We start from the raw sequence: 24,222 nt of genomic DNA on the forward strand, positions 1-24,222 counted from the left end.
CAGCTCCTCAGAGCACTGGATACAACATTGTCTTAAGTCTTTGTTATAAACTCATTTGCTAACATTTGATACATTACTAATAAATATATAAAAATTCCTCCTCTAAGTACCATAGCCCCAAACTTGGGCACAGCTGTGGGAATTTAATCACTGTCCCTGTTTCCAATAGCTTTTATACAACAGCTCCCACACTTGTCAAATTTTAGTCTTCCATCAGCAAACAGATTATTTTACATTACGTTGCTCATTGCATTGAACATTTACTCACAGCTATTCTGGTGTGAAGTCAGCTTGTCGTTGTGTGTTTTTTTTTTTTAATCATATGAAGTGACTTATGTGATTTTTTCAGAATACATCTTGATCATAAAAGCAAAGGGCAAACTTCCATAAATCCCTTCAACTGCTGCATTTATATCCCCAGTGCTGTTTTCCTAAGTGCCTTTGGTCAGGTTATTTAACAGGTCAGTGTCCTGTTTTCACCATCTCGGACACTGAGATGAGAGAGGTCCTGTGGCTATTTTATTGCTTTGCACAATACCGATGTAAAAATATGCTTCATAAACAGGTTTTCAATACACATTCTTTCATGGCTGATACTGAACATGCAACACTGAATTATTTGCAAGCAGCTGTGCTTTGAGGTGCAGAGTAAAAAGCATAGATAATCTTGAATTCCCATTCATGCTTAGTAAGATTGGAAGACAGTTTTGTGCCTCTCCTCACCTGCCTGAAGAACTAGCAAAATTACATAAAACAAAACATTTGGGGACTAAACTTTACTGGAATAAATAAATAAATAAAGAGAGAGAGAGAGAACACTTTTCTGTGTAACTAACGTAAAACACTGGTTATTTTGCTCAATTTTTATATCTGATCAAACCAACCCTGATGCAAAATGTTTAGAACTTCCTTGTTTTCCTCAGTCCATAGATAAAGTGTCTGAAGCAGTCACTTGCAACAGGAACCTCATCTGTTGCAAACGCTTTGAGCCTTCCTTATTTCTCAGAGAGGAAGTGTGTGGCCTGTTTGGCAAATGCTGTTCTACATGACAGCGTGAACTTCACAACACACTCAGTCGACCGGCTGCTCCTCGACCTGATCAGCCAAACCTTGCTGGCAGCATGCGAGCTGCATTATGACTACTGCTTTTTTGGAGAAATACTGCAACCTGGAATACCATGCCTAGCATTTAAAGGTAATCATTACTCTGATACGTTTTAGATTATCTGCATACTGCATCAAATATTCCAATTCTTGTTTATATAAATGAGAGTTTTATTCCATGAATAACTACCAAATTCAGGCTGTGTATTTAAAGTAGGTAGATAGAAAGGCAGAAATAGAAAAGCCTGCCTAGACTCTTCTTGTAAGGGCTGGTGCCAAACATGAAAGGGAGAAGAAGTCAAGTATTTCTATTGAAAGCTCACATTCAGAGAGATGCAGAGGAGCTGGTGCTGAAGCAAACCTGCAGTTCACAATAACCCAAGATATGAGAAATGCCGCAGACAGCATGGTGGGCTTTTTACTCAAAGTGTTAGAAGTTTGCATAATGTGGTATTTCTGTGCTGTTTTGTAGTACTTAGATTTTGCATGCCTCTGTGAATTAGCCTGATTACAGGATTGCATTGTTCTTTCTGCATGCAAAGATACCAGTGCCTGAAAGCTGAGAGGATGTACATTTTGATTAATGAGGAATTCAAGGTAAATTCATGGGGAAAAAAAATACAATTTGTGAAAACTAAGCTGCCTTTTTTCCCCAAATAAATAGGAGGCTGCTGAAGCTTTTAATTTCCAAGCTAAAAGGTACAGCTGCATTACCCGTGAACCTTACTGAGAATTAAATTCTAAGACCTTGAAAGTACAGACATTAATATCAGGCAACAAAAACAAAATAATGTATGATGTACGATGCATGATAGATTTCCTAATTTCACTATCTAGTACTCCTTGCAGAACGGGTTTACTCAGGTTCTTATTTTGCTTTTTATTTTTACTTTTATTTTATTTATATTTACTAATTCTCAATCATTTTGAATATAACTTTGAAAAAGTTCTTACAAAGCAATGGAATTTCCTATGTATCATGCTATTTAAATGCTCCAGAAGTGCGTTTTCTGAAAGAACAAATACTGTCAGAGGAAACTATTGCTACATGTTCTGTATGTAGGAACGGAAGGTGTAAAATTGTACCACAGGGTTTCGGGACCCACAATTTAGGTCAGCGAGATTCCAGTCTTGAGAGGTGACAGGTTCACATTTGCCAAAAGCTCTATCACTGACAAACAGCACATAAAGCAGGACCAGGGCTGTAGACATTTTCTCACCTTTCTTTTGGAAGCAAAAATCACAAACAGCAAAGATCACTAAAACCCACTGGTTCTGCATTTGCAAACAGTTACGGCTCAACGACCTGCTTTCAAACAGCATATGCACAAATGGAAAGGGGAGGGGAAAAAGGCTTAGAGTTGGGAGGACTGAAAATGCAATCATAATGGTTAAATTCAAATTTTTACGCCAGCCTGAGGAGGTGGGCTGCGAGTGGGAAAGGCCACCCTCACACCTGCAGGTAGGGCTGTGCTTGGTTGCAACCCTTCAACACAGTGATTCCTCTGACCTGAAATGGCAGCTGCACTCCTCCGTGCAGGATTTTGGGTCCCTAGACAAGGTAAGCTTAGAGTCTATCGTCTCTCCTTAGTTCTTCACAAATAATCCTCAGTGAACCATTTTGTTTGGTTCTGGCACAGCTATACACTTGTACAACAGAGGGATGCAACCTCTACTCCTGTCCCAAACTCCGATAGCCCTGTCACCAAGTTTAAGCGAGATGCAATGCCTGGAATAGATTGTCCATTTCTAAAAGGATATCATAAAACTGTTGTTGTTTTGCTATACACTTAAATGATAAAAAAAATCTGCTCAGCCACAAGATGCTCTACAGTTTCCTGTAAGCCTATTTTTGCAGAATATCTCAAAATTCAAGAAAATCACCATAGAGTTTGTCATATAAAGATGCAATGAATTTGTATTGTGCTGCCAATACTCTACACAAGCACGAACTACTTAAACTGTAAATTATACTGTGTACTTAAGAGGCATGCGCATCATAGTTTAATATTGTTAGAAACACAATACTAATTCATATACTCCTACCCTAAAGCAGTGATATATCATTGCCAAGGAGGAATTTGAAAGAGTCTTCTGTCTCCTCCCAAACAAAACTTCCTCTTTCTGCCATTTCCATCCCATTTTCAATGTCTGGGAGAAGAGCTGTACCTCACAGCATTCACTCCACTATCTTTGACTGGACCATAGGCACCACTACTCTGCCCAAATGCGTAGTGACAAATGTCCTTGGTGAGGAAACTAGGTCTGACGTCTGTCATTTTCCTTTTGATCACTTTGGATACGTGAATTAACAGCAGCAGTCAAAGCTTTCCATTCCCTTATTTTTTAATCGAAAACTTCTGCCCTGAGTCTAGATAACTTCTTGAGATCTTTGCCACCTTCAAGATTTTACGCCATCAACTATAATACACGACATTAAACTTAGCATGGAAAATGTTGAGACACAAAACTGTCACGCTAGTGACATCAAAGCCCAAAATGGCATTGCTCTTCACTATTCCTGTAAGTCATTTATAACATTTTTGTTTTCCATAAGTCAGATTCTTCCGCCTTTAAAATAATAGCACTGAGCCGCAGTGCTCTCTCCTTTTGACTTCAGAGGTCCTACTAGGAGAAAAAGATCACATAAAGCAACAATTTCTATGGCAGAAATTTGCCAGACTAATTTTGCATGTGCTCTGCAAAAATACACATTCAAGTAGGTATGTGCCTATTTTCCAGCACTTAACCCTTCTGAACTATACAGCAAGCGGTTTATTTCCGAAGTGTGTATAAGCGAACGTTCAAAAACACTTCACATTTTTAAAGCAACATTGAGGGTTTAGACACCTGAATGCCATCTAGACAAATGAAGGTACCTTGCTCAAATGTGCCATCCTTTTAAAAGTTTGCAAGTGCAATGCAGAATTTTCAGAAGTCTTTCCATCATGTATAAACCCTATGTCTCACTTTCCAAAGTGACTCAGGGGCATTCAAAAATTGCATCCACTGCACCTCAAGAGTAGGAGAAAAGCCCTTAATAACGTTCTGCCACAATTCTGATCACTAGTAGGATGACTCGATCTCCCAGCCATAGAATAGCCAGATCCAGCGTAAAGGAGCACGTAGAGGTACACCTGTTTGCTTGAGTTTTGGGGTCTGTTGTTGTTGTTGTTGGGTTTCTTTTTTTGGTGGCTGACCCTTCAAGCTCTGTGGAGATCTCTATTGCCATGCCTAAGAAATTTTGCTGGCTAATTTGAATATTAGACAGGAACATCTACAACAACAGTAGCCAAAGTATTGGCTACAGTATTCCTATACCTATTCTTCTTATTCTTGGTGGGATACGACTGGGAAAAATATTGCAGAAGTGAAAATTAGAAATTTAGGTGTATTTAAATGGAGAATGCTTTGGTATTTTCTATCAAGAGAGACCCTTTCATTTACAAGTGAATACCTAAATAGTTTATTTAAATTTAAGGTTATTTTTTATTCTGCTTCTAAACTTCTTATATTAGACAAAGACAGAATTTTTGTGAAAGCTGAGTTCTGTCACTTGTCAGAAGGATGCTGGTACAGCTGTATCCTACAGATGTGTCACAAGCTAGTTCCTGAATATAAATAGTAAAAAAACGATAATGTGCCAGTGGGCCAGTGGAATAGAGACTTTCAGAGACGAGACTTTATGAACTAGGGAGCATGAAAATTAGATGAGATGGAGTCAAACTGAAGTTTGCATTACCGTTTGTAAGAAAATGCAACAAAATCAGTGCTAAGAGATGATTTCTCTTTCTCTTGGACTGTATTTTATTCTGTAGATCTCACTAAGCTCACTGTGAGATGTAGAGTTTATAGTATTTCGCATGAGTTCAATTCCGACAATCTTATTCCAAAGAACAACTCTGTAACAGAGTCTCACTGATTTCAGCAGAACTGCTCAAGTTAGCACGCAGATTAACATTGTCAGGCTGTCCTACTGTAAGTAAAAGGAGCATCTGAAAGGCAGTAATCATCTCTGAAATACCTAAGCTAAAAAAGACCGAGAGATACAGATTGCATCTGAGTTCACAGAGTTTTGTAAATACTCATATGATACTGCTGGAGTATCTGTTATCATTTTCCCAGGGCAACTACCAGAAAAATATTTTAAAAAAATTATCAGCTATTAGCTAACGGTGTCACGTGATTTTGCTTTAATGTACAATTTTGAACAGGTAGAGCTTATTCACTTCTGCCTCTGAAAATATACCACAGCCTGAGCCACCTTTTACGTCAGAAGGGTTTTGCTCCCTGCTGCCTGTCAGCGAGGATTAGGAAGAGCGCAGTAAAGCCACCAGAAGGAACTTTCCCTGCCAGTAATTAGTTCCATGATTGCCTAATGTAGCATTTCTTGCACATCCTCTAAAACTTAGAGAAAGATGAGATCCTGGAGAAACTGGACCACTGGCTTGATGCAGTAAGAGTGCTGTGAGATCAAACACTTTTTGAGGCAAGGTGTTACCTTCTTTTTTTTATATCGCCCACGTTCTCCGAGTTCCCAACTACATCAGAAGAAAACCACCTAAGAACATTCTTGGTATTCAGCAATAAAACAACATAATATGCACAGAGCTGAAAAACAGATTTGTCAACCAAACTAATTTCTTTGTAACCTCAGAACTCCAAATGTTGAGAAGAACTTTTTGTGTATAAAATGACTGTACCGGCACAGCTTTGGTGTGACTTCCTATTGTGCTGGGGCACTGGTAATGGAAACTTTTACTACATTACGTTCTTCTGAGCAACTTCCCTAGCTGTGGTTTTCTGCTATTCCCCTGATAAAAGCACCAAAGTGGTGAGAGTTTAGCAAATATGTAAAACTCACATGAATTTGAAACAAGAGCTTTCAAAAGCAAAACTACATAAAATTGAAGACACTAAAACTGGGTCATTTTTTACGTTGGCACAGCAGGTGTTATTCTAAAGTTTAATTTCAATGTCTTCTTTGATTTAGTTCTGAAGAGCTTTGACAGAATTAGAGAGAGCAATGGGAAATACTATGAAAACGCCGAGAGCCTCAGCAGAAACAAGTGTGTCAAGCCAAACGGGTAAGCACGCATTTAATTTCTTCCAAGAGAAAAACATGTTCAAAATATATGGTACATTAATGCGTGAATCTTCCTTCATCCACCTGATGTAAAAAAGCGAGCATGTGACTTTGCTGTGGGAGAAGGAGGGCATCCTGTAGACAATGTTTATTTTTAGGCATGTTCTAGCTCTTTTTCTAAGAAGTAATTTCATTAAAAAACAAACATTAAGAGTATTACTTACTAGTATCCCTTGAAAGACCTTTCCTTCCAATTCAAAAAGCACTGACCTATTTTGGAAACAGAAATACTGTATTTTGATGTATTTCCACGTAATATTTTATACAAACTTGTTCGTGTATTTTGATTTTGCTCAGTTTTAAGGTTAATGACCTTAACGACATTTTGATTACACTGATCCTGAGGTCCACTGTTAGACGCTTGCATTTACACTAGTATGCAGCCAAATTTCCATGTTACTAGAGTTATCAATAAAGGTTATACAAGACAATGCACTTCACAAACTCAAGCTAACAAAAGAGGATCTAACACATCTGTCCTATGTACCCACACATGAGAAAATCAGCTTGCAAGACCCCCATAGCCTGGTAGAGATCATGGGTCTGAGTGGGAAAGGAAAAAAATTCATTGACCCGCTACTCCGAAGTGAGTAGGTGGAGAGTAAGCACAGCCGTAGCCGTTATGTTGCAATATGAACGTCCATTGGTAGAAGGGAGGCACTAAATGGCTCCCCAAAAGGTAGAACAGAAATCTGGGGGGGCTGGGGAGAAGGGGAAAGGTGCTAATCAAAATCTTGGATTTTTCCATAAAAGATAGTCCAGTTATGCTGCTCTCTATTAAGAGGATAGGAAAACAGTTTCATTTTATTAGTGCTGGAAGGAAATCCAGACCGGCTTCTAGCATCGCTAAGGACAGCTCTGTAGCCCTAGGTCCTAATAAAGCACAGACTGAACGCTGTTAATGGCTGCTTGGAGGCATAACACGAACCGCCCATTTATTTATTTGCAAGAAGCGTGCCTATGTTGATTTTCCCAGAAACACTGTCACAAATATCACAGTCATCAAAACAGAAGTACGCTTCCGCTCAAAGCGGGACCTTACGATGAGCTGGGGTGTGAGAGAAAGCTGCCAGGGCTGCGTGCTGAACTGTGTAGAGTTCACACACATGCTAAAAGGTAGGATTTAGTAGGCTTAAAATCAACAGCATCCCTTGCAATGACATAAATAGAACATATGTCTAAAAGATACCTCGGCAAAGGTTGATAGCACAGACATCTCAATGGGAGATTACCTACGTGGGATTTCCGGGTTCGATCCGCTTGCCCGCTCCTACGTGTCTAGCACATCTAATGAGATGCTCTGTCGCATCCTGCTTGACCTCCAGCTGCCACTCCAGAAGGCTCCCATAGGTGGACCAGCAGCTCTGCCTGGGCCACAGGGATGTCCCAGACACTCTTGTACAGCTAAAATCGTACCGGATACCTATGTTCAAGCACCTGAAGGCAGATCTAAATGCCTACATAGCTCTTTTGTGTTTAACTCTTAGTCCATCAGCATCTTTCATATGGTTTAACCGTTGCTTAATTAAATTCAAAATCCAAGCATTAATATTGTCATCCAAATCCAGTGAAAACAGGTATTTGAAAAGGAACACAGTACTAAAAGCATGTATTGGGGTTAATCCAATGAGTTTGTAACTATTTGCCTTCCTGAGCAGATCAAACTCCAAGTCACATTGCCAAACGCCAAGTTTTCCCCCAGCTCAGGAACAGCCACCTTTACTGTAAATCAGCTGGAGGACCCAATCCACAGACTTATGGCATTCCAGATGATTATTGGGAAGAGCGGGTTTTATTCTGGCTCATTTCAGTGAGACAGAGAAGCAGTGATAGAATAAAGTGAAAGGCTGCAACAGAAGGGCAAGGAAAGAAGATACAAAAGGAAAGAGGAAAGCAGACAATTGCATTCTGCACGCTCAATCTGCAGCAGGAACGCATTTAATTGCCAGATCCTGATAAGCCTTTCGTGCTGCCCAAAAGCTGCATTGAATACACAGCCTCGTGCTTTCTCTTAGCTCTAGTGCACCACGCTTGGTCCTGGTAAAAGGAACAGTGCACAAGCGTCATTTCCCCGGGAGGTATGACGGCACTCCAACTGAGCGCACACTGCATGGGCATCCCTGACCTAATTTAGGTACAGATAACAGGGTAGCTACAGAAGCAAGGGGTTATCAGGAGTCGTAAGCCCTCCCACTCCTCTTTCCTCCCTTGGGACCCCGAGTCAGGGTTAATCCTTACTGTGCTGCACACAGCTGCACCTGCGTAACTCTCAGTCCCCGAACTGGCTGCTTTAGATCTAATTTGGGTACATCAACGCTACGCTGCAGCCACACCTTATGGCTGCGGCACAGACACCCTCCCAGACACGTGCAAGCGCCCTCCTTTTCCGCTTCGGGATATGCTATGCAAGAAATCAAAAGCACTTTTGCTAGAAAATAGAGCCGGGATGGTGCAGGGAGCTGAGCTTTGGGCAGGCTGCTCATTCCCACCCAGACAGGGTCCACGGCGGTGCACAGCTTGATCCTTGAGAGCAATGCGCAGCCCGGGCTGGATTTGGATGCTCTGCCCATGGTCTCTCCCCACATCTAGCAGTGCTTCACAGTCCATGTCTGGCCTCTGAATGAGTCATTTGAAGCATGCAATATTCAATCTCACACCTTGCAAGGCATCCAGGGATGTGGGTACCTGAAACTAGCCTGTATTTCATGTTCAGCTTTTACTCCTAAAAAAAAAAAAAATCTGATTCAGTGGAAATAACTGTACTTAGATTTTTCCACACTAACTTTTGAGCTGTTCCATTTTAGAGGTAACCTACACACTCAAACTGCGGAGGAGAGGTTACATTAAGAGTATTTCAGTCTCTCTCTCTCTCTCTTTTCTTTTCTTCTTTTTTAACTACTTAAAAGTGTAAGGTGCTCATCAGATCAAATCTATCAGATCACTGTGAGATTTGGATGTGGAGAAAAAGGGTAATTCGTTTAGTCCCTGTTTTGAAGCTTCAGTATCTGAAAGGAGATAGTCTGGGTTTTGCAAGATGTTGTAGAGTGTGGCAGGGTTTTTTACATGACCAAAAAACCCAGTGAGGTTTCATTTAAATGCCAATTAAAACGAGGTCTTGTTATTTGTGAAGTGGGAGGGTTGAAAGGTTTTGGGTAGTACAAAAGCCCTTTACTTTCTCTCTAAGTACACACATTTTCAGAGGTAACGTCTGCATGGATGTGGCAGCCAGCATTACGATTAATTCTCTCCTTTTGAGAACTATAAATTAACGTACAAAATTGAAACAAAAACAAAAATAAAGGTGAAAGTGTAAGCAAAGTAACTACGGATCCTCCTAAGCAGAGAAGAAGTCACACACTCTCCAGTGCATAACGAAATGCAAACCACCGTGTAAAGCAAGGAAGGAGGGCAGAAAAGCGTTTGTTTTCCACTCTCTCAGTATGGAAACAAAACATTTTTTATATAACAGCATAAGTTTAAAAAAGAAAAAAAGCATTGCTAAAGCCATTTTCACTAAGTTAAATCTATGTAAAGAAATGGCGTTCCACATAGAACTGCTCTCTAACAATTTGCAATGAGAATTTAGGGAATAGCACTCTATCTTTACTCTGCAGGTCTTTCACAATGTACTTTCTGGCATTTATTTCTTGTAGTCCCAGGAAAAGGTTTTGCTTTGTTGAAAATCATTCAACACCAACGCTTAGGTCTCATAAGCCTTTGGTACTAGGCAGTTTCACAGACAGAGATGCTTCTTAATTTTTAGTGCATAACAGGAAAGCAATCAAAGGCACATTCAACACAATTTCTTCAATCTGGTCGAACTAATTATATAATAGGTTACAGTAGACTAATCATGGCAGTTGACTGAATAATACATAGGTACTGGACAAGTCCTGCTTAATTGAGTGATACGAAACAATTGAGAAAACCCTGATAATACTAATACTAAACCCACACCCACAAACTAATCCACATCAGCTCCAGACTCTACACATCTGTGCATCCATAAGGATGGTTGCTGGCTGTATCGTAGGGCTAGTTCTATGAGCGCAGGCTAGCAAACTAAACATGCGTACAGGCATTTTGAATATAATCATGTAAAGTCACCCACTGCATTATTTCCAGTCTCTATATCATAACAACAAACCACTACCCAAAATTAACATGGGAAATTAGCTTTTTAGTTCTTTCAAACCACGATTGCGAAATATTTTCCTTATTGTTTACATTATCATTATGACTGCTGTAAGGATAACTACATGTGTTATCCTTCTCTTGACAATATTTCTTTTCTGCATGCTTGCATGTTTCCTTCAGCCTTCCATCGTTATCAATATATCAGTGTGTGTTATTTGCAAGGCCATACGACACCGAGGCTGAAAACACAGGCCCAGTCTCAGCCTTCCTTCTGGATTGTGTTTCTATATTTCACTAAAAAAATTTTAAAAAAGACAATCTGAAGAGGAATCTATACTAAACAAACAAACCTAATAAGATACAGATATGTGTCTATCTCCCTGGGTAATTTCTTTCTCTACTCCCCCAAAGTCATTTCTATTTTTGCATATGTTGAGCTGCACCGAGTGGACAAATGAGCTGACAACCACTGCAAACACACCGGTACTTGGTATGATTAGCAAACAGCACGCTGCTGCTGCCGGAGGTACAGGGAAAGCACTGTCCCCCCTTGTGCCGGTAGATGGTGGTACCCCATGTAGAGGATTGGGATCCACTTCCAGCAAGAAATTTAGGCAGTTTTATATAATCCCTTTTGCTGGAAGTTCTGCTAAAGAGCTCAAAACACCCAGTGTTCTGTGTTGTGAACCTCCTACCTCTCAGCATTTTCTGCAGACTCCCAGCAAATGAGAAACTCTTGAACTCTTCATAATGCCCCGTCTTGTCCAATGTGGTGCACTTTGAACAGGATGGGGACTATAAAGTGTTCAGGTACCCTCCACCCCTCAAGAAGTCACCCTAGTGACTTAGCATGTGTCCTGTGCAGAGCTGCAAGTTCCAAACATAAGAATCTAGACTCAGGTCCCCACTGAGGGCTGCAGACAGCTCCACACCACATGGAGCTTCGACTTACCACAAGTTACACTTTTCTATATCAGGGCATACCCAAAACCTTGAGAGGTCTGCAATTAAAGAGAGAACCAGCAGAGATATTCAGCAGCATGAACTCTGTGCATTAATCTGACATGCCCATGATCAGGATTCAGGGCCTCACCTCAAAGCAGACAGAACAAATTTTGGACATATACCCACACCTCAGAGGAGTGCATTGGCTTATTGGTTGTTCTTCAGACATATACATTTTCTCCAGGAATTATGATCTTTGAGTAAAGATATTGAAATATGAACCCCACTCATAAGCATGACTTCCCCAGGCCCCACCAGTGATATTTAACTGAGGAATTCTTGATCAGCAAGAATATTTGGCAGCTGATTTCTCACTAAAGCTTTAATTTCCATTTGATTCTCAACTGATCTAAAAGGCCCCACCTCTCCAAATTGCAGTTGTGTACAAATTCATTTTACCTTTCTTCTGGAAATGAAGATAAGATGCATCATGTGCCATCTCTAGGATAGTTTCCATATAAGCATGGAGAGCAAATCCCACTGGCTGTTCATTAAGCTAATTTACAAAGCTGATGGGAAATGGACAATAACAAGCAATAATGACTTCTCATTGCCCTTAATCTAAACTAATATCTTTGAAAAATATCAGTGATGTTAAATGACGGAATGATTCAACACACATCTTCCTTTTCTTAAATGTAATGCATCAGCACTGCTCAAAATTGTAGCTGAAGACATTAAGACAGTGGTATTAATCAGACAGGGTTACATCCTAATACTATGGATACTTACTCATTTTGCTAGTTTCAGAATGAGTATGTTCTTTAAATATGGTAATTACTAGAAAAGAAATGTAAAATTATTTACTTCTAATTAAATCAAAAGCCTTTTTTTTTCATTTATTTCTAATATCTTTACCCTGTTCTTACAAAGCTATAGGCTCTTGAGGTTTACAAACTGACACTTCAGAGTGGCGTTTTTTCACATATAATCTATATAAAATATAACTAATAAAACAAAAAAAAAATCTACTTTAGAACTTTATCATTTTTAAGTGTCTTTTTCTTTCTTCTTTAACAGGTCAGGAGAGTGATTTCCTTGCTGTCCTCTATGATTATCCCTCAGCAGACATAAGCCAACCTATATTTCATGTAGGAGAAAAACTACGTGTGCTATCAGAGTAAGTTGATCAAATTTTTAGATTAGGTTTTGTTATAACTGATGCAAGACTATCTTCTATGCATATGGCACCAGGTGGATGCTGTGAATTTCATTTCTCTTGAACAAAGTGCTTCTTTTCATTCTCCAAACTCCCCATGGGAGATGAAGGCACACAACAGTTCCTATGCTTGAGCCATGAGATGGTCCAGGTATAAAAGTCAATGAAAGGCTCCTAAAAGCCTTGCTATACCCTGTGGATGAAGCCTATAAGAGCATGTATGAGAATGCTTATGTTTTGAAGAGGTTTTCGAGTATTTAAGCAAAATGAACCGATTTTGTAGTCTGCAGGGAAAGATATTTAGCCATGGTGTAAATATCTCTAGAGTTTAAGGATCTGAGATTACAGATTCTTCTTTGATCTTTGGATTCCCCTGACATGGTTTTAGAAGGTGGATTCAGATTCTACTCAAAATTAGGATTCAAACCATAATTCTGCTTTGAAAAATGATTTTTGAGAAAGTTTCCCCCAATTTGAGTGGAAAACATGGAGCAAGAGCAAAAATAGTCCGAGTCAAGTAGAAAAGGAAAATGATTCTGGGTTTCACTGCATCAGCTGCGTGTGTGTGCATGGGCATATCTCTTTCTCTCTCATCCTTTCTCCTGAACAACTCCTTTGTTATCAGTTCTTTAAGACATCTCCCTAATTAAAAAGAAAAAAAAAATGGAAATGCTTCTTCCCTTTTTTATTATTAAAAGTTTCTGCATTTTGTGGGTGGGATGGGGGAGGGGAAGGAGTGGGAATGAACATTTTCTCAAAGATTTCCCAACCAGTTTCACTCAAAACTTTCATGAGCTCCAGAAGGAAGTAGTCTTAAGAGTATTAGTTCAGACTGACCATAAGCATAACGCAAATACTGCCACACACAAGAACAAGCACTCTCCTTGAAAAAACTGAAGACAGCAGCCCTGGTATTCTTCTATGCACGACTTGTAGCAGTGCACAGCCAACCCCATGGGCACTGTTTGCACAGCTTAAACAGAAATGAGAGATTACACTTTTGCCATTTTGGTAGACCAGATGGACTCAAGGAGAGGCCAGACACATAGCAGAGAAAAACACTGAGGGTTTCTAAATTCACAGGAAACTTATCTAACCAGGGAAGTCTCAGAGCTTCAAATGGTTGGAGGACAGGAGTACTCAAGAGAAGCATTGCAGATGCTTGATGAATTCTCAGGCTCTTCTCAAGGCCATTATGACCCAGTATGACCATTGCCAGCAACAAGGTGATGGGCTATATAGACCATGGGTCTGACCCAGAATGGCTGTACTTACATTCTGCTGAGTGTCCTCACTGCCTCCCTAAACCTACAGATCACAAGACTGACACTACCACTAGTTGAACTTTTTGCTGATGGAGAGCTTCCCTAAATCAGGGGAATTCTTCACTGGTAATATCCAGATATTTAAACCATGCTACAGCTTGTGTAATGCGTAAGACATTGTACAATAATTGCCTTAGCATGGAAACTCCAGCTCAAAGCCCATCTCCTAACCTTCACCAGCTAAGGGCCCTCATAAAACCATATAAGTATATACACCTGGGACATATCAGTGGGAACATATCAGTAGGAATTAAATGCATGTTATATGCATACTATATAGTATGATCTACTGCACGTACAACTTATTCTGAAAGAACTAGGTTTTTGCAACAGCAGTTTTTATCATGTTTGTCTGTTGTGCAGTATCAAGCGCTTCTCCTGACAGTAAAGGAGGGCCAAAGTAAGCCTTAATGGAGCTTTCCTCTTCCTGCTTTGAATCAGCTTATGCAAAGAAAAGACACTCCAATGCCTTATGCAAATAGGCATGGTTTGTCCTAAATGAAGGGCCTGTTCTCCCCAATTAGGGTATGCATTAAAGTTAATAGGAACTTTTTACATAGTACTCCTACTGCATGCAAGCTGTAGGTATAATATTTCTCGAGTCACTGAAGGAAACAAAATGTAGTGGAAGAAAAGAACAGCACAGCAGGTATGATTAGAACACAAGTGACTGGGAAGTACCATGGAGAGCCCAGTATTAGCAGGCAGCATGCCCTCCTCTTATAATTGTAGATTTTTAGCCTTCTACCAAAGCAATTATTTGTGGTGAATTGAGGTTTTCAGGGAATACTGTTCACACCACACACTCTCTTACAAGCTTAAGGTATTAGTGACAACCACATCCATAAATCATGCCAGCAACATAATATGTGGAGTCTATACAGAATATACAATTATTCCCAGATATTTTTTGACTGCTGCAGGTTGGCAAAATTAGGGAAGCACTCTTGCTCCAGTTTCTCAGTCTCCACACTTGTCAGGCACTGTTCATGACCAGAGGAACAACTGGATCTAATTGGAATTATCAGGGGGTTACACTAGATCACCTCCCAGCCTATGTGTTTCTGTGGCTCCTAGCCCCAGATGGATGTGCTGGTTTGGATTTTTTACTCAGCACAGGAATTTTTCAGGGTTAGAAATATTAGTTTCGATGGAAGGGGAAAGCTAAGTCTTTCAGTTATTTCATTCTTAGAATTCTTGGTTCTGTCTGAGACAGTTGTGGAAAAAAAAAAACAACTTAAACTTCTTATAGATTATTTCATGTCAGCTGGAAACCCACAGACAAAACTTGTGGGGCCCTGAAGTTTCCAGCTCTGAACTGCTGAGAGCATTTTTCCCTCAGCATACACATTCTGGATCATGGCCCCAGCTGGTATAACTCTGGTAGTATAACTTGACCGTTTCCAACTTAGCTCTTTTGACATACTCTGAGAATCTGGTCTGCAGTCTGGGGATTATCTGGGAGCATTTATATGAATGCTCTTTCTGTGGAGGTTCAAACACAAGACACTCTTATTTGGATTCAAACTCAAAGGAAGAGGTGGAGAAAATCCATCAATCATCATAGCTCAGCACTGCCATAACCCCTTCCATTAATCATTTGATATTTTGCAGCGTCCCTGTGAAAATTCTTATTCCCATGATCTGCAAGACACTCAGAAGCTAAATCCAATGTTCAATATCACAATTAGAACCTAAGACTTATCAAGGAAAAAAAAAACATGTATCTAGTCACCTAGTTTCAGCTACGAGGCCTTTTCTTTTTTACCGGAGTCTGTTCAGCAACTCATTGAAGACAAGGGAAAGAGCACACGGTGAATCAGTTCCATCAGACTGAAAATATATTTCCAGGCAGACAGCGTTCATTTTCTGAGCATCTCTACCCTGACGTTACAGGAGTCACTGCAGCGCGGTCTAGACGCTGCACACTGAGACACAAGCTAGCTCTCTTGGATACCAGTAGTAGTCTGGCTGTGGGAAGACAGAGCACAGCATGGTTTAACCACTGGAGTATTTACCCTTCCTCTTTTAACTACAGAAAGATATTTTACTACTTACGCCATTTAAACGGAACAAATATAGCTTATTTCTGTGTCCAAATTTAATCCTAATGTAAGTTTAGAAAAGCAACTTTGCTAAGCGAAACAAACTTGGGTTCATCTCCGAATACACAGATTCGAGAACACACCCAGAAGGTTACAGGCTAACCTGTATGTCTTAACTCATTTCTAAAACGAGGGCAAGCTCCAAAACCACATATTGCAATATCCATTTTCTTGCTTTCACACAGCGAAGGAGGCTGGTGGAGAGTCCATTCCCTCACAACAGGTCGAGAAAATTATATTCCAGGAAAATACGTAGCAAAGGTTTACCACGGGTAAGTGCATGCTTTCCTATAGCCTTTCAACCCAATGTACATATATTTCCCTGGTTATTTGTTGTCATAATCAAAACAACACTAACAGTAACCAGACAGACAGAAATTATAATTGGTAATAGCTGTAAGTATCCACATCTCAGTTCCCTTGAAATATGACAACATGAAATCCACATCTACGTTTAAAAGATACACACACATATATATTTGAAAGGGAAAAATCCTAGTTTTAATTGCCTAGATATGTCAAAAAAAAGCTCTAATGTCATGTAAAATATTTAAAATACTTTTATTCCTTGGGCTGATCTCTAACTTTAAAACACTGATAAAGAGGACCTATTTACGAAGAGTTTTTAGCATTTACAAAGAATAAAATTAAACCTAGACTTTTATGAAGAAAAGACCAAATAGAACAAAACTAAATCATTTAAGAATGTAAACTCTCACACTAGAAGAGCTAAGAAAGGTTCAGAGGTTTGTTGTTGCCCTGTTGTTACCAGTCAGGAAAAACATTAAAGCACACACTTAAAACCTTTCTGGAAAAGCTTTTAATACCTGTTTAATTGTAAGCATAGGAACTGTGAACTTCTGTGGGATTTATGCAAGTGCTTAAATTTTAATATGCTTCTATATCCACCTGCAACAGAGGTGGGACACGGATATGGTAACAAAAAGTTACCGTCAAATTTTCCTAAGACTCAGCCCTGACTATTTTGCTGATGGCAAACTGGATCAAATACACAAGAACATCTTTATTTTAAAGTGCCAGTAACTCCAACACCAGCACAGCAAGCTCAGTTACATCAATACTCACTAGTTGGGCCAAAATACAGCAATTTACCAAGTTATGAAGAAAATCAATAGGGCTAATTCTGCCTTGTCCCATAACTAATTAACTTAGAAGACTACACTGCATCCTAGAATAAGCAGAATAACTGTATTTTAAATCTGGGTTAATAAAAGTGGTTAACATGACAAAAAGCTCACGTTTCATCTCAGAGACTATATTTTGCAGTAGCAGACTTTCGGTGTGCCCGGTCCATAACAACAGACCAAATGCAGAGATGCTTTAGCCAACTCTGAGACGGCTCCCAAACCGACTCAATGCCATGCCCTCAGATCATCAGCTTCTGGGACTCAAGCCAGGACCTTGAGGCCGTATCACATCAATCCAGACAGAGCAGCTCCCTGGGAGCTAGGTAACAGATCTCTAAGGCCATAGACATGCCATATGTCATATGGACATGTCCCCAACATCTCAAATCAAGGCAGCTTGAAAAGTTTTGTCTCCCCTAATAAGTCCAAACCTTACTCACTCTTCTCTTCTTAGCCTCAGAAAAGTTAATGAAAATCCATACATGAAAAAGGAGAGCATGATTTTCTCCACAAACTGAGGAAACACGCCTGGAAATAGTTGAGAGAATAACTACAGAAAGCCACAGTGTTATTTTTGCAGTCACTTTCCTGGCTAGTGCTGCACTTTCAAGACCACATGCTGCTCTCCGTTTCAATGGTGTCCAAATTTCAGAATTTGTTTTTTCCTGCTTCACAGCTGGCTGTTTGAAGGGCTGGGGAGAGAAAAAGCAGAGGAACTTCTACAGCTTCCCAACACCAAGGTCGGCTCCTTCATGATCAGAGAGAGTGAAACTAGGAAAGGTGAGAAAAATATGATTTTCTTCCTTCTTGATCTCAGGCATTAACACTTTTGCAACTCATAATTCTCCCCCTGTCCCACTTCATATGCATCAGTTCAGAAACATATAATGTATGTAGTGAGATGTCAAAATCGCCCAGTATGGCATGCTGGTCTTCATCAGTAACCTACACAACGAGCGGTGCTGGAAACGAGGTTAGTGATGGCCATGGAAAGTTCCACAGGCATCAGCACAAACCAGACCCAGTTGTTTAAACATTGTTATTTACTTTGGTCACATGCAAAGCTTATTCGGCAGTGGGGCTTTTCAAATGGAGGAAGAGTTGCAGTTTTGCCTCCATCCACAAAAGATTGGCTAAAGAGATATAAAATACACACAAAGCAGTGGGGGTGGCTGATAAGTGCATTTCCCATGTAAGCAGGTGGTTCTTTTATTTATTTTTCAAAAAATGATGTGTTTACAGTTTTATTTTGACTATTTTTCCCACCATTTTTCTAAACTGGATTGGGCTAGCAAATCAGTTTGCCCATCCCACAGACACACATACTCGCATTTACTTTTTGCCAATATATCAAAACCTTTCAGCCTAAGCCAAAACAATTCTGATTTAATTATGTTGCTACATGGGAATTGTACCGTTCACATTTCACACTTTCAGTCTCTTCAGTGGGCCAGGCTGTGTGGCCAGAGTACATCTCCCAGTGTGCACTATGATACCTTCTCTTTTCCTGAAGCACCATAATGCATCCTAATTTCAGGGTATTGCAGTTAGAAGGGAACCCTAAATCATCTACTTCAATACAACACGAGCTAATAAGCTTCAAGTAATACCTCTATTAAATTCAAAGAAATTTAGACTCAATGCTCAATCCTTACCAACGAGGCATAACTGTTTTAGAAAAGCAAGCAAACAGGAAAATCCAAGGTGTCAATTCCTGCCAGAATTGCATTATCAGCTATCAACTACTGCATTATCGGGAGCTGATTAAATGAGACCCCAGCAGATGAGTCTGGTCCCCCTCTTCAGAGAAAAGCAAACAACTTCTGTAAAGGCCTCGGTCCCTTACAACCTTTCAAAAAAATCCCACCTCAATCCCACCAAGAATAAAGGAATAGACACCAAAAACTAAAAAAAAAAAACAAAAACAAAAAAAAACAAACAAACAACAACTTACCAAAAAAAACCCCCCACCCACTTCCAAGGCCCTGACCCTGGACCCTTGGTTCCCTCCATTATACTTGAGGTGTATAATTTAGGATGGCCACTCAGTTTGTTCAGATATTTCTGAGACCTTTTGGAACATGGCACCACACCTTAAAGATACGTTGGTTTTGATCACTGTTACCTATCTAGAATTAGGGCCTAACTTTGATGCAGCTTAATTCTCTTGTTTCTGCAGGATTATATTCGTTGTCAGTGCGGCACAGGCAAGTGAAACATTACAGGATCTTCCGCCTTCCAAATAACTGGTACTACATCTCTCCACGGCAAACCTTTCAGTGCCTTGAAGACCTTGTGAATCACTACTCAGGTAAAAGCAATTGCAACTGCAGAATACATATATTTTCCATAAGCAACTGTAAAACTATATATCAAACGTCCAGAACACAAATTATTGACTACGTCTGAGACTTGCAACTACTACCATAGAACAAGTAATGGAAATAACTTGTTTTATTTCTTTGACTTCATTTTTGATCCTGATCACAAATATTCTACCCCAACAGTACAACTGAAACCAACCTGAGAACTCAGCTAAATGAAGACAGATAGGCTATGCCGATATTGCATATCATATTGCATGTCCTAATGGCCACATCAGTAGACCTGTTCCCTAGTACTATTTTGACCCAAACCAACTAGCACTTTCTTAGACAATGTTCAAGTAGATTTTGGACGTTAGCACAGGCCAGGGACATCCAGCCCCCCTCTCAGAGCATAGCTAACTTTAAAGATTAGGTGTACAAATAAAGTTATGCTGTATGAATGCAAGTTGTGCTTCTGGGCCTCAGGGCCAGAGTTCAACTCCTGGCTCATGTTGTTTACCAGTATAGACATATCTGCCGTTTATTTACCCTAAAGGCAGACAGATAGGAGCGTGACACGCAAAACCAAGCTCTGCAGCCACGATGGGTCGCCCATGGGGACCGCTACGTCACACAACTATATTTGCAGCAGACAATTCTCAGACATTTTGTTAGTTTATTCCTTACTACTTTCAATTAATAAGGCTGGATTTTATCAGTAGACTTTAGCTCAAGGGACTCAAAGCTGTTAGCTCAAAGTTAGATTCAGGTGTCATTTATACTGACAGCAGTCCAGTGGGTGACACCTATTTTAATGACAATGTTTCAGATTTATGGAAATGTAATCTGTGTAAGATGACTTGGCAAACGACAGAAATAAGTGGCTGCAATTACAGATCGTGAAAAAGAGGAAATTTTAAAATGAAAGAAGAAGGAGGACTGCAGTAAGTTTATTGCATAAAAGTTACAAGACAACAGTCGGTTCTGTGCTTTAATTAGTAACGGGTACTCTGTAATTTAAAAAGTGTAAAGCCACCATATTTGCATATTTCATTGGTAAATGAAATAGCCTGTTAGCCAAAGAGCACTCTGAGAAACTGGGGGGGGGGGGGGGGCGGGGGGAAATCACTTTCAAAACATGTATATTATGTGAGGAGATAAAAAGAAAATTAAGCCCAGTGATGAAAACAGAGGAGTGAGAATTTGGATAGGATTTTTTTTTCTGTTCTCTAAATAAAAAGAAATGAATAATAAAGCTTTACAATTCTGAAAAAAAAAACTTAAAAATTAACATTTTCACTTGAATGCTGTAAATATGTGTAAGAGCAGTTGTAGTAAGATTTAGCTCTCCTCCTGCCTCCACCATGAGATGATGCAGAATTTCACTCTGAAATAAACCTAAAATGTCAGGTATAAAACACCAGCCTTCCACAACGACGTTCTCTATTTGTGCAGTAGAATATATGCAGTGTAAGGTGGCAGCAAAATAGGTGCACATACTGTCCACTCTGAGTGGTTGCATCCTGCATCTATTTTGTACTCTCTTTGCATAGCTGAGAGGATGGAAAGCAAAAGCAGAATTCACTAAGGACTCAGGAAGCTTGGGTTTAAGTCCCTGCTCTGTCACAAACTTCCTCCTAGACTTGAGGCAAGTCACTTAATCTCTCTCTCTGCGTCTCAGTTCCTCACTTGCACTGTGGAAAATACAACGCACGTTAAGTCAAAGAGCAAAGGAATGAGGAAAGGAAAAAGTTGATCCTGTGTCCTAGTTTCCAAGCTGAGGACTCCCTTTTTATTGACTACATCTGTGTTTATTAACTGCATCTGTGCTTATTAGAGCATAACCTGGGAAGAAAAACAATGGATAACAACGGGTAAGGATTAACTTTCTGTGTGGTTATTTCCCTGTTCAGAAGTTGCTGATGGTCTCTGCTGCGTCCTTACAACACCGTGCCTCACCCAGTGCACTACCAACAACGGTGTTATGAGCCAAGTTCCTCCTGTGGTGATGCGGAACAAAAACTTCAACTGGAGAAGCATACACAGGTACCACACGCGATGCACACCGTCAAAAACAACTTTTTTTTTCCCCAGCCTCCTATATACTTGCACTTACAACACAGGAGAAACAGCCATTTGCTTCTCCAAGCAGTTTTGACTGCCTTAAGACCAGTTTTAAAGCTAAGTCTAAACTTCAAAGCTGCTGATACCATTTTAGCCCATGGGAATTAGGGTGTCCAGCTCTCCAGTGAAGTGAAAATCTCAGTGGTCTTACTTTGAAAGAAGTAAGAAGTATAGTTATATCATTTCTCCTATCCAGCTAAGATTGTGGGCACATAGCAGTTCAACTGGGAGTCATGGGTCCATAGAAACCTCTCCATCAAGGGGCAGGACTACGAGGCAGGCCATAATGCCTACAGTCAGATCCACCACTAATGGTATACTAGTGTGCAATTGCTTGCAGATGAGCCCCGATGCTCAGGGATGGCTCCAGCTTGTTCAAATGATGGCCATCCACCTCCAAAGCAGCACAGGTGTAATGAATACACTGGCCCAGCATAAATCTTTCCTGTTTCTCTCCTTTCATATAGCCCAGTTCAAGGTTTGTGAGATATCATGACTGCAGCTAGAGAAAGTAGGTCAGGTTTCAGAAACTGGGTGAAACAACTACCATCAGAAATACAAGCACCTCTTATTTCTGAAGTGTAAGCTTGCCTCCATTAACTGCTTACTATTCTTCCACAAAGCATATTCATTTTCTTACAAATGTAAGAAAATTTTGCATAGTGTTGAAGCTATTTTTCCCACAGATTGAGAAGAAAGAGAGAAAAAAATATATAGATGTTATTTCCTTTTTCAGATGCACAAGAATATTTAGATAGTACTGTTGTACTAGTTGTTCTGGAAAAAGATCACTAAGAGACAGAAGTATTTGGTGATTTATGAGCCAGGAATTATTATTTTTTTTCTTATATAACAAAATTAACCTTGTTCCATTTAATAATTGTTAATGTTACAATAATAGGCTCAGGTTAAGCAACTGAAACATTAAGTGAGCTTTGTTCTTTTAAAGGCTGGAGATGACTGAGGATACCGAAAGCACACTGGCAGCAATAGATGACTCTTGTCTCAGCTATGGCCTAAGGGAAAGTATCGCTTCCTACCTCTCCTTAGCAGGGGATGACAACTCTTCTTTTGCAAGCACCAGAAAGAAGAAAACCCAGTCTCTTATATACACAGGAAGCAAACGTAAGAGTACCCTTCACTTGCCACCTACATACTATGAAGACTGAACCTAAGATGATCCGAAAAAAAAAGAACTGAAGGGTTAGGAAAAAACCCAGAGCATCCTGTGGTCCTGCAGTCCTTTGACAACTGAGACACACAAGCACACCAGCTGAAGACCAAATGCTGGCTGTGCTTCTGCATTTCCTCTTCTGAATGTTGACCAGAGACCTTTTTTATGGTCAGCTCAGCCACAGCACAGGCTGGGAACAGGCCTGGTGCACCTGAAATTACCTGCTCGCAAGCAAGATGAAGAGAGAAAGACTCTTAGAAAAGAGCAAATGAAGCAGGGACTCTTCAGTAAGGATGATGTCCACCACTGTACACAGGCGATTGTATCGGGAAGGACTAGCTAGAACTTAAGGTCTTAAATTAAGTCTTACTCTGCTTTATCCACAGGGCTGAAAAACACCTTCGCAGCACTTCCCCACACTGAGAAGTGGAGTTTCTTTATTCTCAGTATAGAATCATTTTCTGAGGCAATATCACTGAAAATGAAAGTCCTCAATAAACCCAAGAAAATATCTAATATCTGGCATCCAAGCAAGATCTCATGATATCAAGTCTATACTGCCATTTTCACCTTCTTGGGGAGGGGGGGGAGTAATAATACAATCACTGTTTTTTCAAGTGACTTGTAATTGTGCTGCTGGTAGTGGCCAGCTGTGTCAAAGAGGTCCAAAACCTACTAACAGGCTTAACTCGCTGAGAAGAGCGCTTCCTATTTAGCTCTGAGGCAGAGAGTATGGGCATATCCAAAAGCAGAACTCAGCTGTTCATAGTCTAGCAGTTATTCAGAGAACAAAAGGGTGTGGGTTTTTTTTTAAGGGAAATGTAAAAAGTGGTAATATCATGCCTCACTGCCAAAGTAGGCTTGCAAAGGTGCAATCTTTTAGGTGTGGGAGACCAGATTTTAATCTCACCTCCTGAAGACACCCAATATTTATGTATATTTATATTAATATCAGCTTTTTTAATAATTAAACTATAGAGCAAATTAGCAACAGTGGATATTAGAGAGTTTTCTGCATTTCTTGTCTGAAGCAAATTATGTCAAATAGCAACAAGACATTTCATTAAATTGCTTTAATGATTTGTAAATTGATTGCCTTAAATTTCACAGACCAGAGCATTTTTTGGTATGCCTGTATCATTTACCAATCTATAGAGAAGCAGATAGCATGGCCCTTTGAACCCGATTTGCGATTGCCTTCCAAATCAAGTAGTCACTCACATCCAGGAGTGCAAAATGCTGCAGACTATGTACCTCAATGGAGATCTTTTTGATCAAATATTCTGTTGCACAGATTAGAGTAACAAAGTGTAGAGACATAGGGAATTGGGTTTATATATATATATATATATATATATATACGTATACACACATATATATATATACATATATGTATTTCCTGTAAATACCTTTTAGCACAAATCTGTGTGCTCTTTAGATCTTATAATAGATCATTTACACTAGCAATAGAAATTCAGAGATGAAACCG

At 39.9% G+C, this 24,222-nt stretch overlaps 2 protein-coding genes across 2 annotated transcripts in view; one reads left to right on the forward strand and one right to left on the reverse strand.

Annotated features, from left to right (window-relative positions):
• Positions 1–24,222, reverse strand: part of TG (thyroglobulin) — a 165,837-nt gene that overhangs the window by 37,659 nt on the left and 103,956 nt on the right. The window lies entirely within an intron of this gene.
• On the forward strand, positions 1,093–24,081 carry SLA (Src like adaptor). The gene is made up of 8 exons (XM_067292267.1): positions 1,093–1,195; positions 6,098–6,191; positions 12,413–12,512; positions 16,167–16,253; positions 17,806–17,909; positions 19,309–19,440; positions 21,349–21,481; positions 22,509–24,081. The coding sequence occupies exons 2-8, from the start codon at positions 6,131–6,133 to the stop codon at positions 22,726–22,728; spliced, it is 837 nt and encodes a 278-aa protein (XP_067148368.1). The 5' UTR covers positions 1,093–1,195; positions 6,098–6,130; the 3' UTR covers positions 22,729–24,081.

The sequence above is a fragment of the Apteryx mantelli genome, chromosome 2 (genome assembly GCF_036417845.1).
Source record: "Apteryx mantelli isolate bAptMan1 chromosome 2, bAptMan1.hap1, whole genome shotgun sequence".
Lineage (NCBI taxonomy): Eukaryota > Metazoa > Chordata > Aves > Apterygiformes > Apterygidae > Apteryx > Apteryx mantelli.